Source organism: Rhizophagus irregularis, chromosome 1 (assembly GCF_026210795.1).
Source record: "Rhizophagus irregularis chromosome 1, complete sequence".
Lineage (NCBI taxonomy): Eukaryota > Fungi > Glomeromycota > Glomeromycetes > Glomerales > Glomeraceae > Rhizophagus > Rhizophagus irregularis.
Window position 1 is genome coordinate 3,912,645 of NC_089429.1, and position 14,982 is coordinate 3,927,626.

The 14,982-nt window shown below is 32.4% G+C and overlaps 8 protein-coding genes across 8 annotated transcripts; 5 read left to right on the forward strand and 3 right to left on the reverse strand.

The window, feature by feature from the left end:
- Positions 1 to 258: 258 nt before the first annotated feature.
- Positions 259 to 852, reverse strand: OCT59_000796 (uncharacterized protein; the record flags this gene model as incomplete). Its single annotated transcript, XM_066139116.1, has 3 exons — positions 259 to 540; positions 621 to 781; positions 849 to 852. The coding sequence occupies 3 exons, from the start codon at positions 850 to 852 to the stop codon at positions 259 to 261; spliced, it is 447 nt and encodes a 148-aa protein (XP_065988550.1).
- Positions 853 to 1,565: 713 nt separating this feature from the next.
- On the forward strand, positions 1,566 to 2,288 carry OCT59_000797 (uncharacterized protein; the record flags this gene model as incomplete). The annotated part of the gene is made up of 1 exon (XM_066139117.1): positions 1,566 to 2,288. One exon carries the CDS (start codon positions 1,566 to 1,568, stop codon positions 2,286 to 2,288), a length of 723 nt encoding a protein of 240 aa, XP_065988551.1.
- Positions 2,289 to 2,650: 362 nt separating this feature from the next.
- Positions 2,651 to 2,908, forward strand: OCT59_000798 (uncharacterized protein; the record flags this gene model as incomplete). The annotated part of the gene is made up of 1 exon (XM_025328271.2): positions 2,651 to 2,908. The coding sequence occupies one exon, from the start codon at positions 2,651 to 2,653 to the stop codon at positions 2,906 to 2,908; it is 258 nt and encodes an 85-aa protein (XP_025167339.2).
- Positions 2,909 to 3,206: 298 nt separating this feature from the next.
- Positions 3,207 to 3,779, forward strand: OCT59_000799 (uncharacterized protein; the record flags this gene model as incomplete). The annotated part of the gene is made up of 1 exon (XM_066139118.1): positions 3,207 to 3,779. The coding sequence occupies one exon, from the start codon at positions 3,207 to 3,209 to the stop codon at positions 3,777 to 3,779; it is 573 nt and encodes a 190-aa protein (XP_065988552.1).
- Positions 3,780 to 4,803: 1,024 nt separating this feature from the next.
- OCT59_000800 (uncharacterized protein) lies at positions 4,804 to 5,319 on the reverse strand (the record flags this gene model as incomplete). Its single annotated transcript, XM_025328272.1, has 1 exon — positions 4,804 to 5,319. The coding sequence occupies one exon, from the start codon at positions 5,317 to 5,319 to the stop codon at positions 4,804 to 4,806; it is 516 nt and encodes a 171-aa protein (XP_025167340.1).
- Positions 5,320 to 5,597: 278 nt separating this feature from the next.
- OCT59_000801 (uncharacterized protein) lies at positions 5,598 to 6,416 on the forward strand (the record flags this gene model as incomplete). The annotated part of the gene is made up of 1 exon (XM_025328273.1): positions 5,598 to 6,416. One exon carries the CDS (start codon positions 5,598 to 5,600, stop codon positions 6,414 to 6,416), a length of 819 nt encoding a protein of 272 aa, XP_025167341.1.
- A 651-nt stretch (positions 6,417 to 7,067) lies between these two features.
- Positions 7,068 to 7,867, reverse strand: OCT59_000802 (uncharacterized protein; the record flags this gene model as incomplete). The annotated part of the gene is made up of 8 exons (XM_066139119.1): positions 7,068 to 7,081; positions 7,164 to 7,193; positions 7,275 to 7,304; positions 7,385 to 7,414; positions 7,495 to 7,534; positions 7,606 to 7,645; positions 7,729 to 7,736; positions 7,856 to 7,867. 8 exons carry the CDS (start codon positions 7,865 to 7,867, stop codon positions 7,068 to 7,070), a joined length of 204 nt encoding a protein of 67 aa, XP_065988553.1.
- A 2,692-nt stretch (positions 7,868 to 10,559) lies between these two features.
- OCT59_000803 (uncharacterized protein) lies at positions 10,560 to 11,087 on the forward strand (the record flags this gene model as incomplete). The annotated part of the gene is made up of 1 exon (XM_025328274.1): positions 10,560 to 11,087. The coding sequence occupies one exon, from the start codon at positions 10,560 to 10,562 to the stop codon at positions 11,085 to 11,087; it is 528 nt and encodes a 175-aa protein (XP_025167342.1).
- Positions 11,088 to 14,982: the final 3,895 nt, after the last annotated feature.

Below are 14,982 nucleotides of genomic sequence, written 5' to 3' on the forward strand. Positions count from 1 at the left end.
TAAACTTTCGCCTCCTTCAGTCTCCCGATGATAAAAACTATTGTGATGGTAGTGTTGAGGGTCCTGGAATTCGAATGCAAGACCCAACTCTTTGTTATATCCATTGAGATGCATTCTATTCAAGAATGATGGTCTGCAGGATGGAAATTTCTTGCCTAATAGATCCTCAAAAATATATTGGCATTAACGTTCACCGGTAGTGTGGTGGTATAGAGGACACCATTCAAATTTTTTCATATATTTTAGTGGATACTTCCACTAATACGCACCATTTTCACAAAACCAAAGATATATGTTATGACCATTTATTCGCCCAGTCCTTTCTAGATGTTGACCACCATGTCTTCTGGCATAATCAATAGCTTGATCTAACTCGTTATTGATAGGAAAAGCATATGCAATATGTACAGATAATATGTTTTGAGATGGACGACCAACCCTTTCTGGATCAGCTATTAACATGAGCTCCTCTGTTACAAATCCTCGCTTTGGAGCAAATTCATCATCATCACTTCCGAGATAATATAAGACCAGCTCATTCTTTATAACAACAACTTTTCAGATTCTATGGAAACTTGGGTTGAATGTAGGGTCAGTTGCACGCTTCTCATTTTCCATACCCCTTCCCATTCTGCATTGGCAAGTAGGTAGTGGACGGTATTTCCTTTCTTTAACCTTATTTCATCTTGTCCAACTGGGCGCTTATATTTTGTGGATGGTCTAGATTCGACTCGTTCTAAAGCAATAGCTTTCACAGGTTTAAGTCCCCATTTTTCTGATCCTGGTTCTCAAATAAGGCGCGTGGGATAGTTATTTAGATAATTAATAACCACTGGTAGAAATCTAACCCATGCTCTTATTAGTTTAGGATCAGAAGATATTAATTCAATAGCATACTGGATCTTGTATAGAATCTTCGAAAGTGTTTGATTGAAACGCTTCACAAATGCAAGACCTCGATGGAAATATGGACCGACCACTCGAATTGTGACATTATGCTCTTGCATTAGTTGAGAAGTCTCGCCCATCCATTCTCGCCTATTATCTGTTTAAAGTAATTTAGGATAGGTAAGAGAATTATTAGGGTCATCATAAATTTTTCTGAACGCTCTAGCAACTTCTGAACTATTCTTAGATGTGAGCGGAACTGAAGCCTTGTATTTGGAGGCGCAGTCTATAATGTTAAGTACTGCTTTATATTTTTTACCTCTATAGTGATCATGAGTAAAAAATAGTATATCGCACTGGTATACATAATTAGGGCATATTATTCGCCATAGCTGGCTCTAGGAATGTATTTTGGAGAGGTTTTATTGATTTGGTATGACTCTTGATTTTCTAAAAAATTTTTGCATTCACTTAGGTGGAATCGATGCCCTTCTTTTTTACATGCGTCTCTTAAGGATTTGGGATTAGAATAATATCTAGTCAGGCAATAATATACATCACGCAATATAAGATTTTTTTCGATTCTTTTAGCCTCATCAGGATCTATCACAATTTGCGGTTGGCTCATTCTCAAGGTAGGATTATTATGATGGTACTATAAATTAGGATGAAATACCATGTTTGATCCAGCATATTCACAGCTTTTAGATACTAACCAGGAGCTTCGTAGTGAACTTCGAGATGAAATTTCTATTAATAAGAGTAATGAGAAAAAACTTCACTCTCTCGTGAAAGAGCTTGAGCAATGTTATCGAACTATCTCATTACAGGATAATACTATTATAACCTATGAGAAAGAGATAGAGAAACTTAAATCAGAAATATCTAATTTGCGAAAACAGCTTAGGGTTTTACAACAGGATAAAAAATTCAAAGATGATGTTAGGTCTATTCAAGATGGCCGAATCATAGAGTTTGAAAATAAGGTAGAACGTTTCAAGGCAAGAATCCGGATTTTCATAGACAAAAAAATTCCAATAGATAATTTAGATATGGCAACGACTAATCTTATTGGAAATGTTAATAGAAAGTTAGAACGAATTGAAAATCACATTAGGAGAGTCAGTACGCCTATGCAGAATCCTGCCAATGTTATAGATGGTATCAAAGGCTCGTTAAATACTATTCAGGTTACTTTGCAAAATATCACAACTGAAAGGGATCAATATCAGAACCTATTAAATGATTCAATTTGGCGGGTAGATGATCTTAGAAATCAGTTAAATGATAGCGGAAATCAGAATTTACGATTACAACGTTTATTAGATGAATTCTGTGTTCAGGTTGAAAGAACTATGAGAGAAAGGGATGTAACTATAAGGGGAAGAGATAATGCTTAAGAAGAGCGGGATATGGCTATTCTGGCTTATAATAATGAGAAAAAAGAATCCTGCCGTTGGTATTTCTCATATCGGGATAAAGATAGGCGTGTTCAAGAATTATTGCGAGAAAAGTTTGCTAAACAGATATTATGTCAGCAGAATGTTAACTATCTTTAGCAAAATACCCGACAGTTGCAAACTAATGCTCAAAACTAAGTAAATAGGATGTTAGTCATTATAGCAAGAAAACAAACCCGCATTGGCAAATTGATACGTGAAAAGTTTGTTTTCCAGCTAGTGATTAGGCAAAGAGACCAGAATATTTTAAATTTGTAGGGACAAATTTTGGCGCTTCAGAATAACTGAACCTAATTGTAAACATGGCCGATGCTAGACGTTTACCAGTATTAAATTTGATTGCACCTATTCTTGCTAAAAATAAGCCGTATACAGGCCAAGAACCTTCTGATAATTATTTGGATAGGCTTATTCAATCAATATCATTTGCGCAAAGACATATGACTGTTCTTGAAAATGCAAATGCCGGAGATTTTGATGATGCTGTCAAGTATGATATTTATAAAGCTCCGTCAGATGGGAGGAAAATATTTACCAGTTCCTGCCTAAGACTCATATAATGGAAATGCTAATATTAATACTCCAGCTACTTTACGTGTTTGAATGAGATCAAAATATCAACATGAAACAGTAGGTAGTCGGCAGTCAGCACTGCAAAGGTTAATTCAAGAAAGATTTCTACCCACAGATTCACCAGATACTTATGAAAAAAGAATCTGACCTTTATTATTAGGTGTAGCGGATGGTGATGTCCAAACTGTAAGATTTCTTAAGAATCACTTGTTAGGTAATCTTTATACATGGATGCGAGCTGTTGCTCCTGCCGGTATTGATGCATTCTTTACACAACTTAAAGATATGTGGTTGGAGCGTGCTCCCAATCTAAATGGAGGTCAAAATTATCAGAGTAATTCTTCAACTGAGATTGATAAGTTAAATTCCAAAATAGCCTCCCTTGAAGCACAGTTAGTTCAACTGATTCAGGCACAACCCCAAAATAATGATGCCTTAGAAAAGATGTATATACGCGCAGTGCGGTTAGGAATGCCAGTTGATGCACCAAAAGATCTTACATCCTTAGATAATTATATTAATGATGAATTAATAAGGAGATTGGGCGTTGCTAATACCAATTACACCAAGCTTTCCAAAAAATACTCTCAAATGGTTAATGTGGTCAAAAAGTTAGCCAAGCATAAATGCTCTAATTGTGGTAAAGCTGGCCACAATTCTCGTAAATGTCTCAGAAAAAAGAAGAGTAAGTCTAAAAAAGGTAAAGTAAATCTTGCCACTTTAGATTTAGGTTCAGATTCGAACACTAACTCTGATAAGTCGTCTGATGACTCTTCTAATTCTAGTTTGAGTTCTTCATCTGAATTCGAGTCTGAAGCTGATATTAATGTTAACATTACTAAGGCAAAAAAAAAGTGAAGAAAGAATCAAGTAATCCTTCCCCTCCACTAAAAAAGAAATCAAAGAGCCACCTTACGGCCAAGTCTCAAGAGGTAACAGATATAGAGACAGCTCCTTTGGTCTCAGCTCCTTTCTCTAAAAAGAAAAAGCGAAGTTCAAAATCCCTATCACAGGATAATTAATTCCGCTTGGAAAATATTATTGAGAAAATTATTGAGAAGGTGCTTAATGAAAAGTTTGGCGCCATTATAGCCTTTTTTCAATCACAGAATTCTGCTTTTAGAATACTGGTTAATAGTAGAGATGATCTCACTTCGAATACTCCTGAAACTCCAGACTCAGATAAAAAGACGAAATTCTAAATGAACCTATAGAAATCGATTTTGTTCAGAAAAAGGATCCTGCCACTGATGTTGTTACTACTAAGTGTAAAATCAAGCATCTGATCATTCCGGTTGCTGTGGTTGATTCTGGTGCTAATTTTGCAATTATGACAGATGATATCTCTAAACGATCAAAGCTAGAAATTGATACAAAAGAAAAACATGATCTCAGAGGTATTGCTACTACTCCCACAAAATCTCTTGGAATTGTCAGAAATGTCCAGTAAATTTCACTTCCAGATGTACTATATATGCTGATTTTGCTGTAGTTAAATACCCTAAGCCGATACTAATCTTACCCAACACACTTCTTGATAAATATAATTATGATTTACTTGCATCAAAGCAGGAATTGAGACTAAAGTGTAATGGTAAGGAATTTTTTATCCCAAGTAATATGCATAAGGTCAAAAATAAGCTTGAGGTGAATTGTGCGATCACTACTTCCAAATGTGATGAATCCTCGACCCCGAACTGTATTTCGCAGGATTTAAGTGAGGATTATGATGTATTAAAAAAAAAGTGAGTTATAAGGAACTTGAAAAAATGCTATATAGCACTCTTAAGTATAATGCAGAAATCAATAAGTATTGTGAAAGATTACAGGCACGCTATAATGAACTTCTTGCCGAAGACGCTTAAGGCAGAGAATAGGCGAGTTATTTTTCTAATATATTCTTCATATTTGCTATATTTTTTATGTTTCTTTCAACTATCTTCTCATACAACGTGAGAATTGGTTGAGACTGGATAGGAGATGGTATTAGCGGTGGTATCCCATCCTTGGACTTCGATTTCTTCCCTTCGGCCTTTTTTGCCTTTTCACCTTCTTCCAAAAGTGAATCAATAGATTTGCTAGACTCTATCTTAGCATCATGTATTTGTTTTTCTAGCTCTGTAAATGGAGAAACATCTTGGTCTTGGATCTCTGACTTAGTCCGCCCGCCTACAACATTTATATTAGAAAGCGAAACAGTCTCTCCAGGAGCAGCTGTTGACATATGAATTGGTTGATTCCACACAACCCCATTTTTTTCTTCACCTTTCCAGATCTGATAAATACGTTTTTGTGATGTACAATATTTATCTGTTAAATCCTTTAAAACTTTATCTCTAGGCTTTTTTTCAGCACATTGCATAATATGATCATAATCGGCTGGTGAAAAAGGGGGCATCACATCTCATGCGTCGCCTAAGCATAGTAGCAATATTTTTTTTTATATCTAATATAATACTCCGAAATAATTTATTAAATAGGATATATATTATTCTGAATATATAGGATATACAGGATATACAGGATATATAGGAAGATATTATTCTAGACGTATAGGATATATGGGATAAATAGGATATTTAGAAAGATTGTATTATTCTGATTGTATAGGATAAGTTTATTATCTCGGAAATAAATTCATACATTTTTTTTCTAATATATAACCATGCTGATATTATGTCCAATGTGCATACATTAAATGATATAAAAGATAGAGAGGGTGGTTCTTATAAAAAACCTGGTCATCGGCTAGGTAGTGCATATGAGCAAGAGCTCAAAAAAAAATTAAGATCTGTTACCGAATTTAACTCTGAGATTAATGATCTCAGTGAAAAGCTGGTAGATAAGTACAATGAGCGAGAAAAGGAGTCTCAGCGAACCTATGCTGATATTAGAAATAAGATTAGCCAGTTAAATGCGTCCAGTGCTAAAGTTAAATCCCAGCTTATTTCTGAACGGAAGTCTCATTCTGAGAGTTATCGTGAGCTTGAAGCCAAATATACTGCCGAAATCAAATCGCTCAAATCTTCTATTAAATCATTGAAGAGAGAGGCAACTTTGGCCCAGAAAGTTTCGTCCGCCGACAAGATCAAGATTCTTTCTCTTGAAACTAAAGTACGTGAATTGGAAGGTAAGTTGGATGACTTGGAACTAGAACAGGTGCTCCACGATTTGAATGCAGTGGGAGGGGTGATAGAGGAGCCAGCCCAATCTGATCCTAAAAAGATCGATTCTCTCAGGCTTGAATTGGATCGAGTGAAGGAGGACCTTAATTCAAAAAATTATGAAATAGAATGTATGGAAAAAGGGAAAGAGGTGTCGGATAACATATACAAACGGGAGCTAGATATTCGGTCTTCAGAACGATTAAAATTGATGGAGGAAAATAGTTCCCTCAGGGACCAGTTAGCGTTAAAGAAAGAGCCAAGAGGCGCTTCGCATAATGAAGTAGATACAGTCACCCCTCTCTACAGCGAACCTCGATATAGCGAATAACATGATATAACGGATCATACAATGTGGTACCGATTTTAAATATGAAAAAAACCTTGATATAACGAAGTTTACTATTTATTTACCATATAACATAGTACGAAGTAAAGTGTGTGAATTTCTTATATAAAAATGCCTCTCGATATAACGGATTTTTTTTATAACGAATTTTTTTCAGTTATAACGAAAAATTTCTTTATAATTAAATGTAATTATTAATAAATATTGATGCATTATGACATTAAATATCACCCCTGTGTTTTATATTTAAATTATGGATCAGGATTGTATCAGGATCGTATCAGGATTAATAATTCTGGCTATTTTATTTAATATTTAGGCAGAATTACATTAATTTACATTAATTCGGTTGTATTAGGATTCGATGTGAATTGTTATTAATTTATATTTATCACAGGGGTAAGGACACTCCTAGTTAAATTAATATATCATTAATAATTTATTTATTATATAGTCAGTTATTGTTAAACAGCATTCCTACAAAAAAAAGGAATTATAATAAACCTTTTTATATAGAACACTTCAGGAAGCATTCCCTATAATAAAAAAATAAAAAAAGAACATTAGTAAATATTCTTAAACGAAATTAAAAGAAAAAATTGAGTTGTCCCACTTACTTCTTGTCTCAAGCGTTCATTTCGAAGTCCCTACAATAAAAAAAAATAAAAAAGAATATTAGTAAATGTTCTTAAACGAAATTAAAAGAAAAAATTGAGTTGTCCCACTTACTTCTTGTCTTAAGCGTCCATTTCAAAGTCCCTACAATAAAAAAAATAAAAAAGAACATTAGTAAATGTTCTTAAACGAAATTAAAAGAAAAAATTGAGTTGTCCCACTTACTTCTTGTCCCAAGCGTCCATTTCAAAGTCCCTACAATAAAAAAAATAAAAAAGAACATTAGTAAATGTTCTTAAACGAAATTAATAAAAAAAATCGAGTTCCCCACTTACTTCTTGTCTCAAGCGTCCATTTCGAAGTCCCTACAATAAAAAAAATAAAAAAGAACATTAGTAAATGTTCTTAAACGAAATTAATAAAAAAAATCGAGTTCTCCACTTACTTCTTGTCTCAAGCGTCCATTTCGAAGTCCAGGAAGTTCCCTATAATAAAAAAATAAAAAAAGAACATTAGTAAATGTTCTTAAATAAAAAAAATTGAGTTCCCCACTTACTTCTCGTCTCAGGCGTCCATTTCGAAGTCCAGGAAGTTTCCTACAATAAAAAAAATAAAAAAAGAACATTAGTAAATATTTTTAAACGAAATTAATATAAAAAACCCCCCAGTTCCCACTTACTTCTCATTCTAGGCATCTATTTTGAAGTTTAGAAAGCACCCCTATAAAAAAAAGATTAAAAAAAATGTTAAATTATCAGTAATCAGATCAACAAGTCACATGATCTGTATAACCGATATTCCTATACCGAAGAATTCATTATACAATACCGAATAATTCGTTATAGTGTTAACGAAGTTGCTTATAACGAAGCCCTGATCAGCTGGAACCTAGGGTTCATTATATCGAGAGGGGACTGTACTCTCAATGTCGGACAACTTCCCGACAACCTTTTTCCTGACATACCCTTTGCCTGACAATGATTACCTGACAAGACATATTCCCAAATGTATATTTTACCGACATGACACATTCCCTAATAGACATTATACCTACATGTTAGTTTTCCCGACATGACATTATCCCGACAACACATATCCCAACAGAAATTTCCTGACATGTTGAGATGATTTACAAAAAGTAAATGTATCATGTTTATAAATATAAATATAAATGACTGTTATTAACAGTTCTTTATTTTCCTTTTTTTTCAATGTGATTTTTCACGACCAGCATGGTTTATATATATATATATATATATATTTAATAATTATTTCATTTTTTTTAATAATTTTTTAAAACCGTTTTAATTTACTTTTTTATCTAAATTTATTTTTAATTTATTATCATTTTTTTTAAAAAATAACTATTTTATAACAATTTTTTTTTAAAAAAAGGTTTCTTAAACCGTTGTACTTTATAAGACATGGATATATTTAATAAGACAATTGTCTTATGGCAAATTCTTTTTTAAAAAGTTGTTAAAAAAATAACTGGAAATAAATAAATGCAACTAAAATAAATTTTTGTAGGGACACAACGGGTTGCTGCAAGTTATTTTATTAAAAATTTGCACTATTAAAATGAAATATATAGTGTACATGAAATTGCGAATTTTTACTAAAATAAATATATGAATAAACAAATAAAAAAATTTTCTCCATATGTTTTATTTTAAATAATTGGGAAATTCGGGAAATCGCTTTTTTTAATGTATATGTCATGTCGAGAAAATGTCTGTCGGGAAATGTGTTGTCAGGATAATGTCATGTCGGGAGAACTAACATGTCGGTATAATGTCCATTAGGGAATGTGTCATGTTGGTAAAATATACATTCGGGAATATGTCTTGTCGGGTGATCGTTATCAGGCAAAGGGTATGTCGGAAAAAAGGTTGTCGGGAAATCGTGGTGTAACCAATACTCTACCCCTGCCTATGAATGATTCATCACAACCTTCCACTCTTAATCCTTCGTCCCAAATAATTTCTGTGGGTGGCACAGAAGCGGTATCTTTACAGGCGACTGCTCTTATCGTCACGAGCTTCTTGATGTCGCCTATATTAATATATTCTATACTTACCTTACTACTTATTGCAATTATATGGATCGTGGTTGGGAAAAAAATATGGAATATATGGAAAAAAAGTAACCAATTTTTCACCTACGAAAATTATATAAATAGGGATCATGCAAAGCGCCTTTCGCCCAGACCAGATCATTATTATTTTCAATCCTAATCGACTACCGTATAAGTACTGGCGCAAATGGAACATCTTTGAATCTTTTCTTGGTGTGAGCTAATAGCTTTTCTGGTAAATCTTTGGGCGGATTTATTAAGACTTTTTTAGCTTGGACCACTGTACATGCTAATAACCAGCCAATATGGATCAGGTTACCTCCTTTACCATTATGACCATGCTGTAGTAAATATCGATAGTCGTCCATTACGATATCTGCCATTCCTTCCTGATCTGCTATTATTTTACGAAACACCCACCTATCATCTTCTGTGATTGGGAGACGAATTTTGTTAGGTTCGAAGCCTATGTACTGGGAAACTTGGTCGCGTAGTTCAGCCATTATACCAATAAAGCTTATCTAAAATATGTGTTTTTGGCTGGGGCCCCGGCTGAAATTTGCCAAATTATTATATGCGAAAAATACTAATGATCATCTCTGGGCATATCCGAGGCTGAGCTATATGATCGGAGATCAGAGAGATGTTCGCTTTGCAAACTCAGGTCGAATATAGAAATTGAAGTTAACCGGTAAATAAATATCACGAAAAATAATTCTAAGACAATGTTGTACAAAATAAATCTGGCCAATAAAATTTGTTGCGGTCACGTTACAGTAAATTTTTTGGTGGTGTTCTTGGGGTAGTTAATCTTGGTGTAATAACACTTGTTGCAATAATAAAAACAAATTCTGTCACACAAACAACTAGTACAACTAGTGACAACTTGCGATAAAAAAAAATCATCCCACGATGTCGTATGATCTTTATTAGTTTTCTTTTTTGTATTTAAGCCATTAAGATAGCCATTACTTCTTATAAATAAAATAAAATAAAATTTAAGCCATTAAGATTTTTAGGGGTTTCGAAAATTACTTTTTTGCTTACAGTTAATATTAATAAAACGGAAAATAATGTTTAAAAAAATCGTCAAATTTCTATTCTTCTCAACTTATTTTTTCCCTACTGCATTAGCAAGAATACCGATTTCTGATATGTTTAACTTTGAAACAAAGGAATATGTTCCCTATATAATCGTCACTTTAATTCTTTTAATTACGCTTATTCCAAAACAAAAACTTCTACTTAAATTTATCAGGTCGATGATCTCTTTAATCTTGATATTCTTCTTAGCTCTTATTTTCCCCCTTCTATTCTGTTACAAAACACAAGGCTTCAGCAAGTTTATGATAGTTTTAATAGCTTTCTATTGTTCAATAATAACATGTATTATAATAATATGGTGTATTTTTAAATGTATAAAAAATGAACTAATGAAAACAAAATTTATTGTCTCTGGAACCTTGATAATCCTCATAGCATTCATTTTCCCACCTTTATTCATATATGTGGCAGATGGTCTTAGCAAGTTAACAATAATTTCAACGGCCTTATATTGGAGAACTATTGCATCTATTTTAATAGCAATTATAACATTTCTAATTTCAAAAGACGAGTTAAATAAAAAAATAGAAATAGCCATTATAATCCTCGCAATACCTTTAACATTAATTATGATAATTAGTCATCAACCTTTAGTATTTTATGCAACAAATAATCTTGATAGTGTAACAATAACCTATTTGGTTTTACTTGATAGTCTTATTTTTATTGTCAATTTTCTTGAATTAGCAAAAAGACACTTCACTTCTTATTGCTCACCAAAATTATTTACTTGGGGCGGGATAATGCTTGTTTTAATATCGTTGTCAATGGTTATTTATAGTGTAGTAATTGCGATCAAGTTTGGTTGGAAATACTCTTATATTACAGCTATAGTTAGAGATGGGCATGTTATATAACAATATAAAATAACACAATGTTATATAACATATATAACATATATAACAGTTATATAACATAAATAACAATGTGTAACAAATATAATACTGGCCAAAAAAATTGTATAGTGACTATAATTCTAGCCAAAATTATATTAAAAAATTTCTGATGTGATCGACGAAATAATTTCCTTTTTTGATTCTTGTGTAACAACTGTCAAAGATTTTCTCAATTTTTATTGGGAGACAAAATTTCCTTTTTTGGATTCTTGTGTAACGTCACGTGATATGTGCCGAAATTAGAACTTAATTCCGGCTAACTTAAATTAATTTTGGCCAATTTTGTTATATAATGTTATATAATGTTATATATGTTATATATGTTATATAACTAATATCAAAAAATGTTATATATGTTATATATGTTATAAATGTTATATAACGTGTTATATGCCCATCTCTAGCTATAGTTATTAATTTAGTGGTGTTCTATTGCCTTGAACTTTTATATAAAATGAAAATAGTTGGATATATAATAAGTACCATTTTATTTGGAGTAGATTACTACATTTTATTTTATACATTCCAAAATGAAGTCAATTCAATTTCGCTCTTACTTTTCTGGGCAGATTTATGGAGTATATTATTTATAATTTATGTTAGCATTGAAAATGAAAGGGAAAATGTTGAGGGGGAAGAACCAGATTTTGATATTGAGAATTTCATATCACAATAAGTATTATTATTACTATTACAATTATATATATTATATCCCATCAGTATTATGTATACACCAGGTAACTATTTCATTTCATTACACTCCCATGCAATAACTTTAGGACCACCTTATATTTAATAATATTAAATAAAGTGTATTGTTAATTAAATAAGATTTCTTTAAAAAAAATTTTTGTCATAATTCACATAACAAATTACAAGTGTATGATGATCATATATGGAAATGTAAAGATCGGATGATTTTTAGTGCTTTTATGTATTGGACTTTGAAATTTGATCTAACCATTAATAAAGTTAAACTAACCATAATTCCCAATTTGTATGAAAAACTCTCAAATATGCAACATGCCCATTTCTTATTGAATATTCCACTCTATTTTTTATGTGGTTAGATTCACATAAATAATGTATGTATTATCTCTTTAAAAAACTTTTTTTTCGCTAGCATTTTTTTGCGCAAGAAGCATGGTGTATATGCAAGAAACTAGTATAAACTAACAGAGAAACTAGCAAAGTTCAAAATAAAAATTTTATATAATTTTGAACGAATATGCTTGCTAGTAAAATATTGGATCAGTGGTAGTACCCCAAAGTGATCGATGTGGTAGTACTCCAAAGTGGTCGATGTGGTAGTATCCTAAAGTATCCCAGAGTAGTAACTATACAGGAATAGGGTCTAGAAGCTAAAAACAAGCAAAAAAATGGTGACCCACTCAAGCAGAATTATATATACAGAGGGCGATCAGAATTATCCGGCCACTTTTCAAGTTGGAAAAACTTATATATATATAATATAGCAATAATAAAAATTTAAAGTTAAACAAATTCATTATGTCTTTGTTTACTAATTTAGATAAAATTTTAATAATAAATTCTATCTCCATTTGCAAAAATAACTTCCCAATTCAATTAGTTATGCCATTGATAAATTTTTTATAATATTCTGGAGTAATACCTTTTAATGCATCTTTAACATAGTACTTTTCAAGTAGTTTTATCAGAAAATTTAATAAGGTATGCAAGCATAATGTTGAAAAAGTATTATACCATAATATTGCATATTAATTACAGGTATTATTCAAGTGTAATACTATATATGTAAATTATGAAATTTTTCGAGTTTGCGAAATTCGCAAATTTTAAAATTTAAAATTGTATGTTAAGGATATTTCAAGATCTAGTGATTGAAATATTGTAATTTTGGGTTTATCAGATTCGTCTCACTGAGAGGATTTGAATGGTAATAATTTAATATTTGTAGGATCGATATTCATCACATGATTACGCTCTAAAAGCCTAAATGTCACCTACGATATTTTCTGATCCTGTGATTGAAATTTTACGATTTATAACTCTTTTGATCCGTCTCATTGAGACGATTCGAATGGTGGTAAGCACAGGTCTATCAGACCAATATTGGCGGAATTATGATATTTTTAAGATTTTTAAGTTTGTTTACACAAAATTGTAAAATTTATAAAATTTATACAATAGGTGATATCATATTTTCGAAAAATATGAAGCATGGGAATTTGTTTATTGTGATTATAAATACAAAATTATATTTATTTATATTACATTAACACATCATAATCTACAAAATTTTAGCAAAATAAACTGGCCGGATAATTTTGATCGCCCTCTGTAGGAAAGAAAAAAGAAGTTATGCTCGAGTGAATCACCAGCAGGTGATAGGCAGGAAAGAGATTGGGAAGGCAAAAAGGTTTAGGAGAATACACGAAAAAAGGGTATAAAAGCCATATAGCCTGAACTAATTCGGCATTTCGTGCCTCATCCTCGGCAATCAAAAAGGTCATAGAAGGTGGGATTGCAAGAATGGCACAACATCGGCACTTTGTGCCTCACCGGCAATCAAAAAGTGAGTGAATGGATTGCGGTACATGAATTTAAGGTTGCTTGCCAAAATCAAGTAGTTTAGGCCAAGGCCGAAACTTTTTTAAAACCGAAAGTTTAGACAATTAAAAGTAAATTTGCCGAAATTATACAATGCCGAAACTTTTACCGAAAGGCCGAAATTTGGCCGAAATTATTGGCCAACATTAATACTATAATTCTGGCCGGAATAATGATCGACGTGTAAATTTCCTTTTATGGAAATTTGTGTAACACTTGTGTGACACATTTCTCCGATTTTACTGGGAAACAAAATTTCCTTTTTTGGAAATTTGTGTAACGTCACGTGACACAATATCATAATTTCGGCCGAATTTTAATTTTGGCCAAAATTAAGACCGAGTTTCGGCCTAATTTCGGCATTTTCGGCATTTGATTTGATTGGCCGAAACCTTTCGGAATTTCCTTTTTAGTTTCGGCAGGTACATCTTTAGCAAATAGATGGATTGCAAATTCGGCACTTTGTGTCTCATCCGGCAATCAAACAGATATCTCCAAACCACTGCCTTGAATGTGACGGCAAGGTAATGGGAAAGAGCCCGCAACTAGCCTGCAATAAGCTCGCAACTAGTCCGTTACCCAAAATTTTTGGCGCAGTAAATTTCAATTAATTTTGGCCAGCACTATTCCATAACTTCGGCCAGATTTTTGGATATAATAATTCGGCACCTAAGCTGGCATAAAACTGGCGAACAAATAGAAACTCTCTGGCTCCCTATTAGTTCCCTACCAATTCCACATCAGCTCCATAACAGTTCCATGACACTACCAGGTTGCTACCATGACGCCAACTTGGATCTATCAGATCATGTATTCTAAAGATCAGTCAGAAATTAATCACAGATCTACTGCGCCACCCGACATGATATTTTTTTACCATATTTCTGCATCTAGAAAGATAACCAAATAGGCGCGCACCTCATCCATATTTACTAACCAACAGGTCACAAAAAGAGAAAATAGACCCCATTTTTAAGACATATTAATATGTGTATTATAATATCCTAGGACATATTAATTAATAGATTATAACGTCCTAGGACATTAATTAATAGATTATAATGTCTTAAGACATATTAATTATTAGATTATAATATCCTAGGACATATTAGTCTTGAACAAGTAGTGTCCTAAAACATATTAATATATTAATATGTCTTAGGACACTACTATTTTATTATAGTATAATTACCTGGCCTCTCTCAAAATCTCGTTCTAAATTCGCGATAATATCTTTGGCCAGTACGCGTTCACAGCCGCCGCC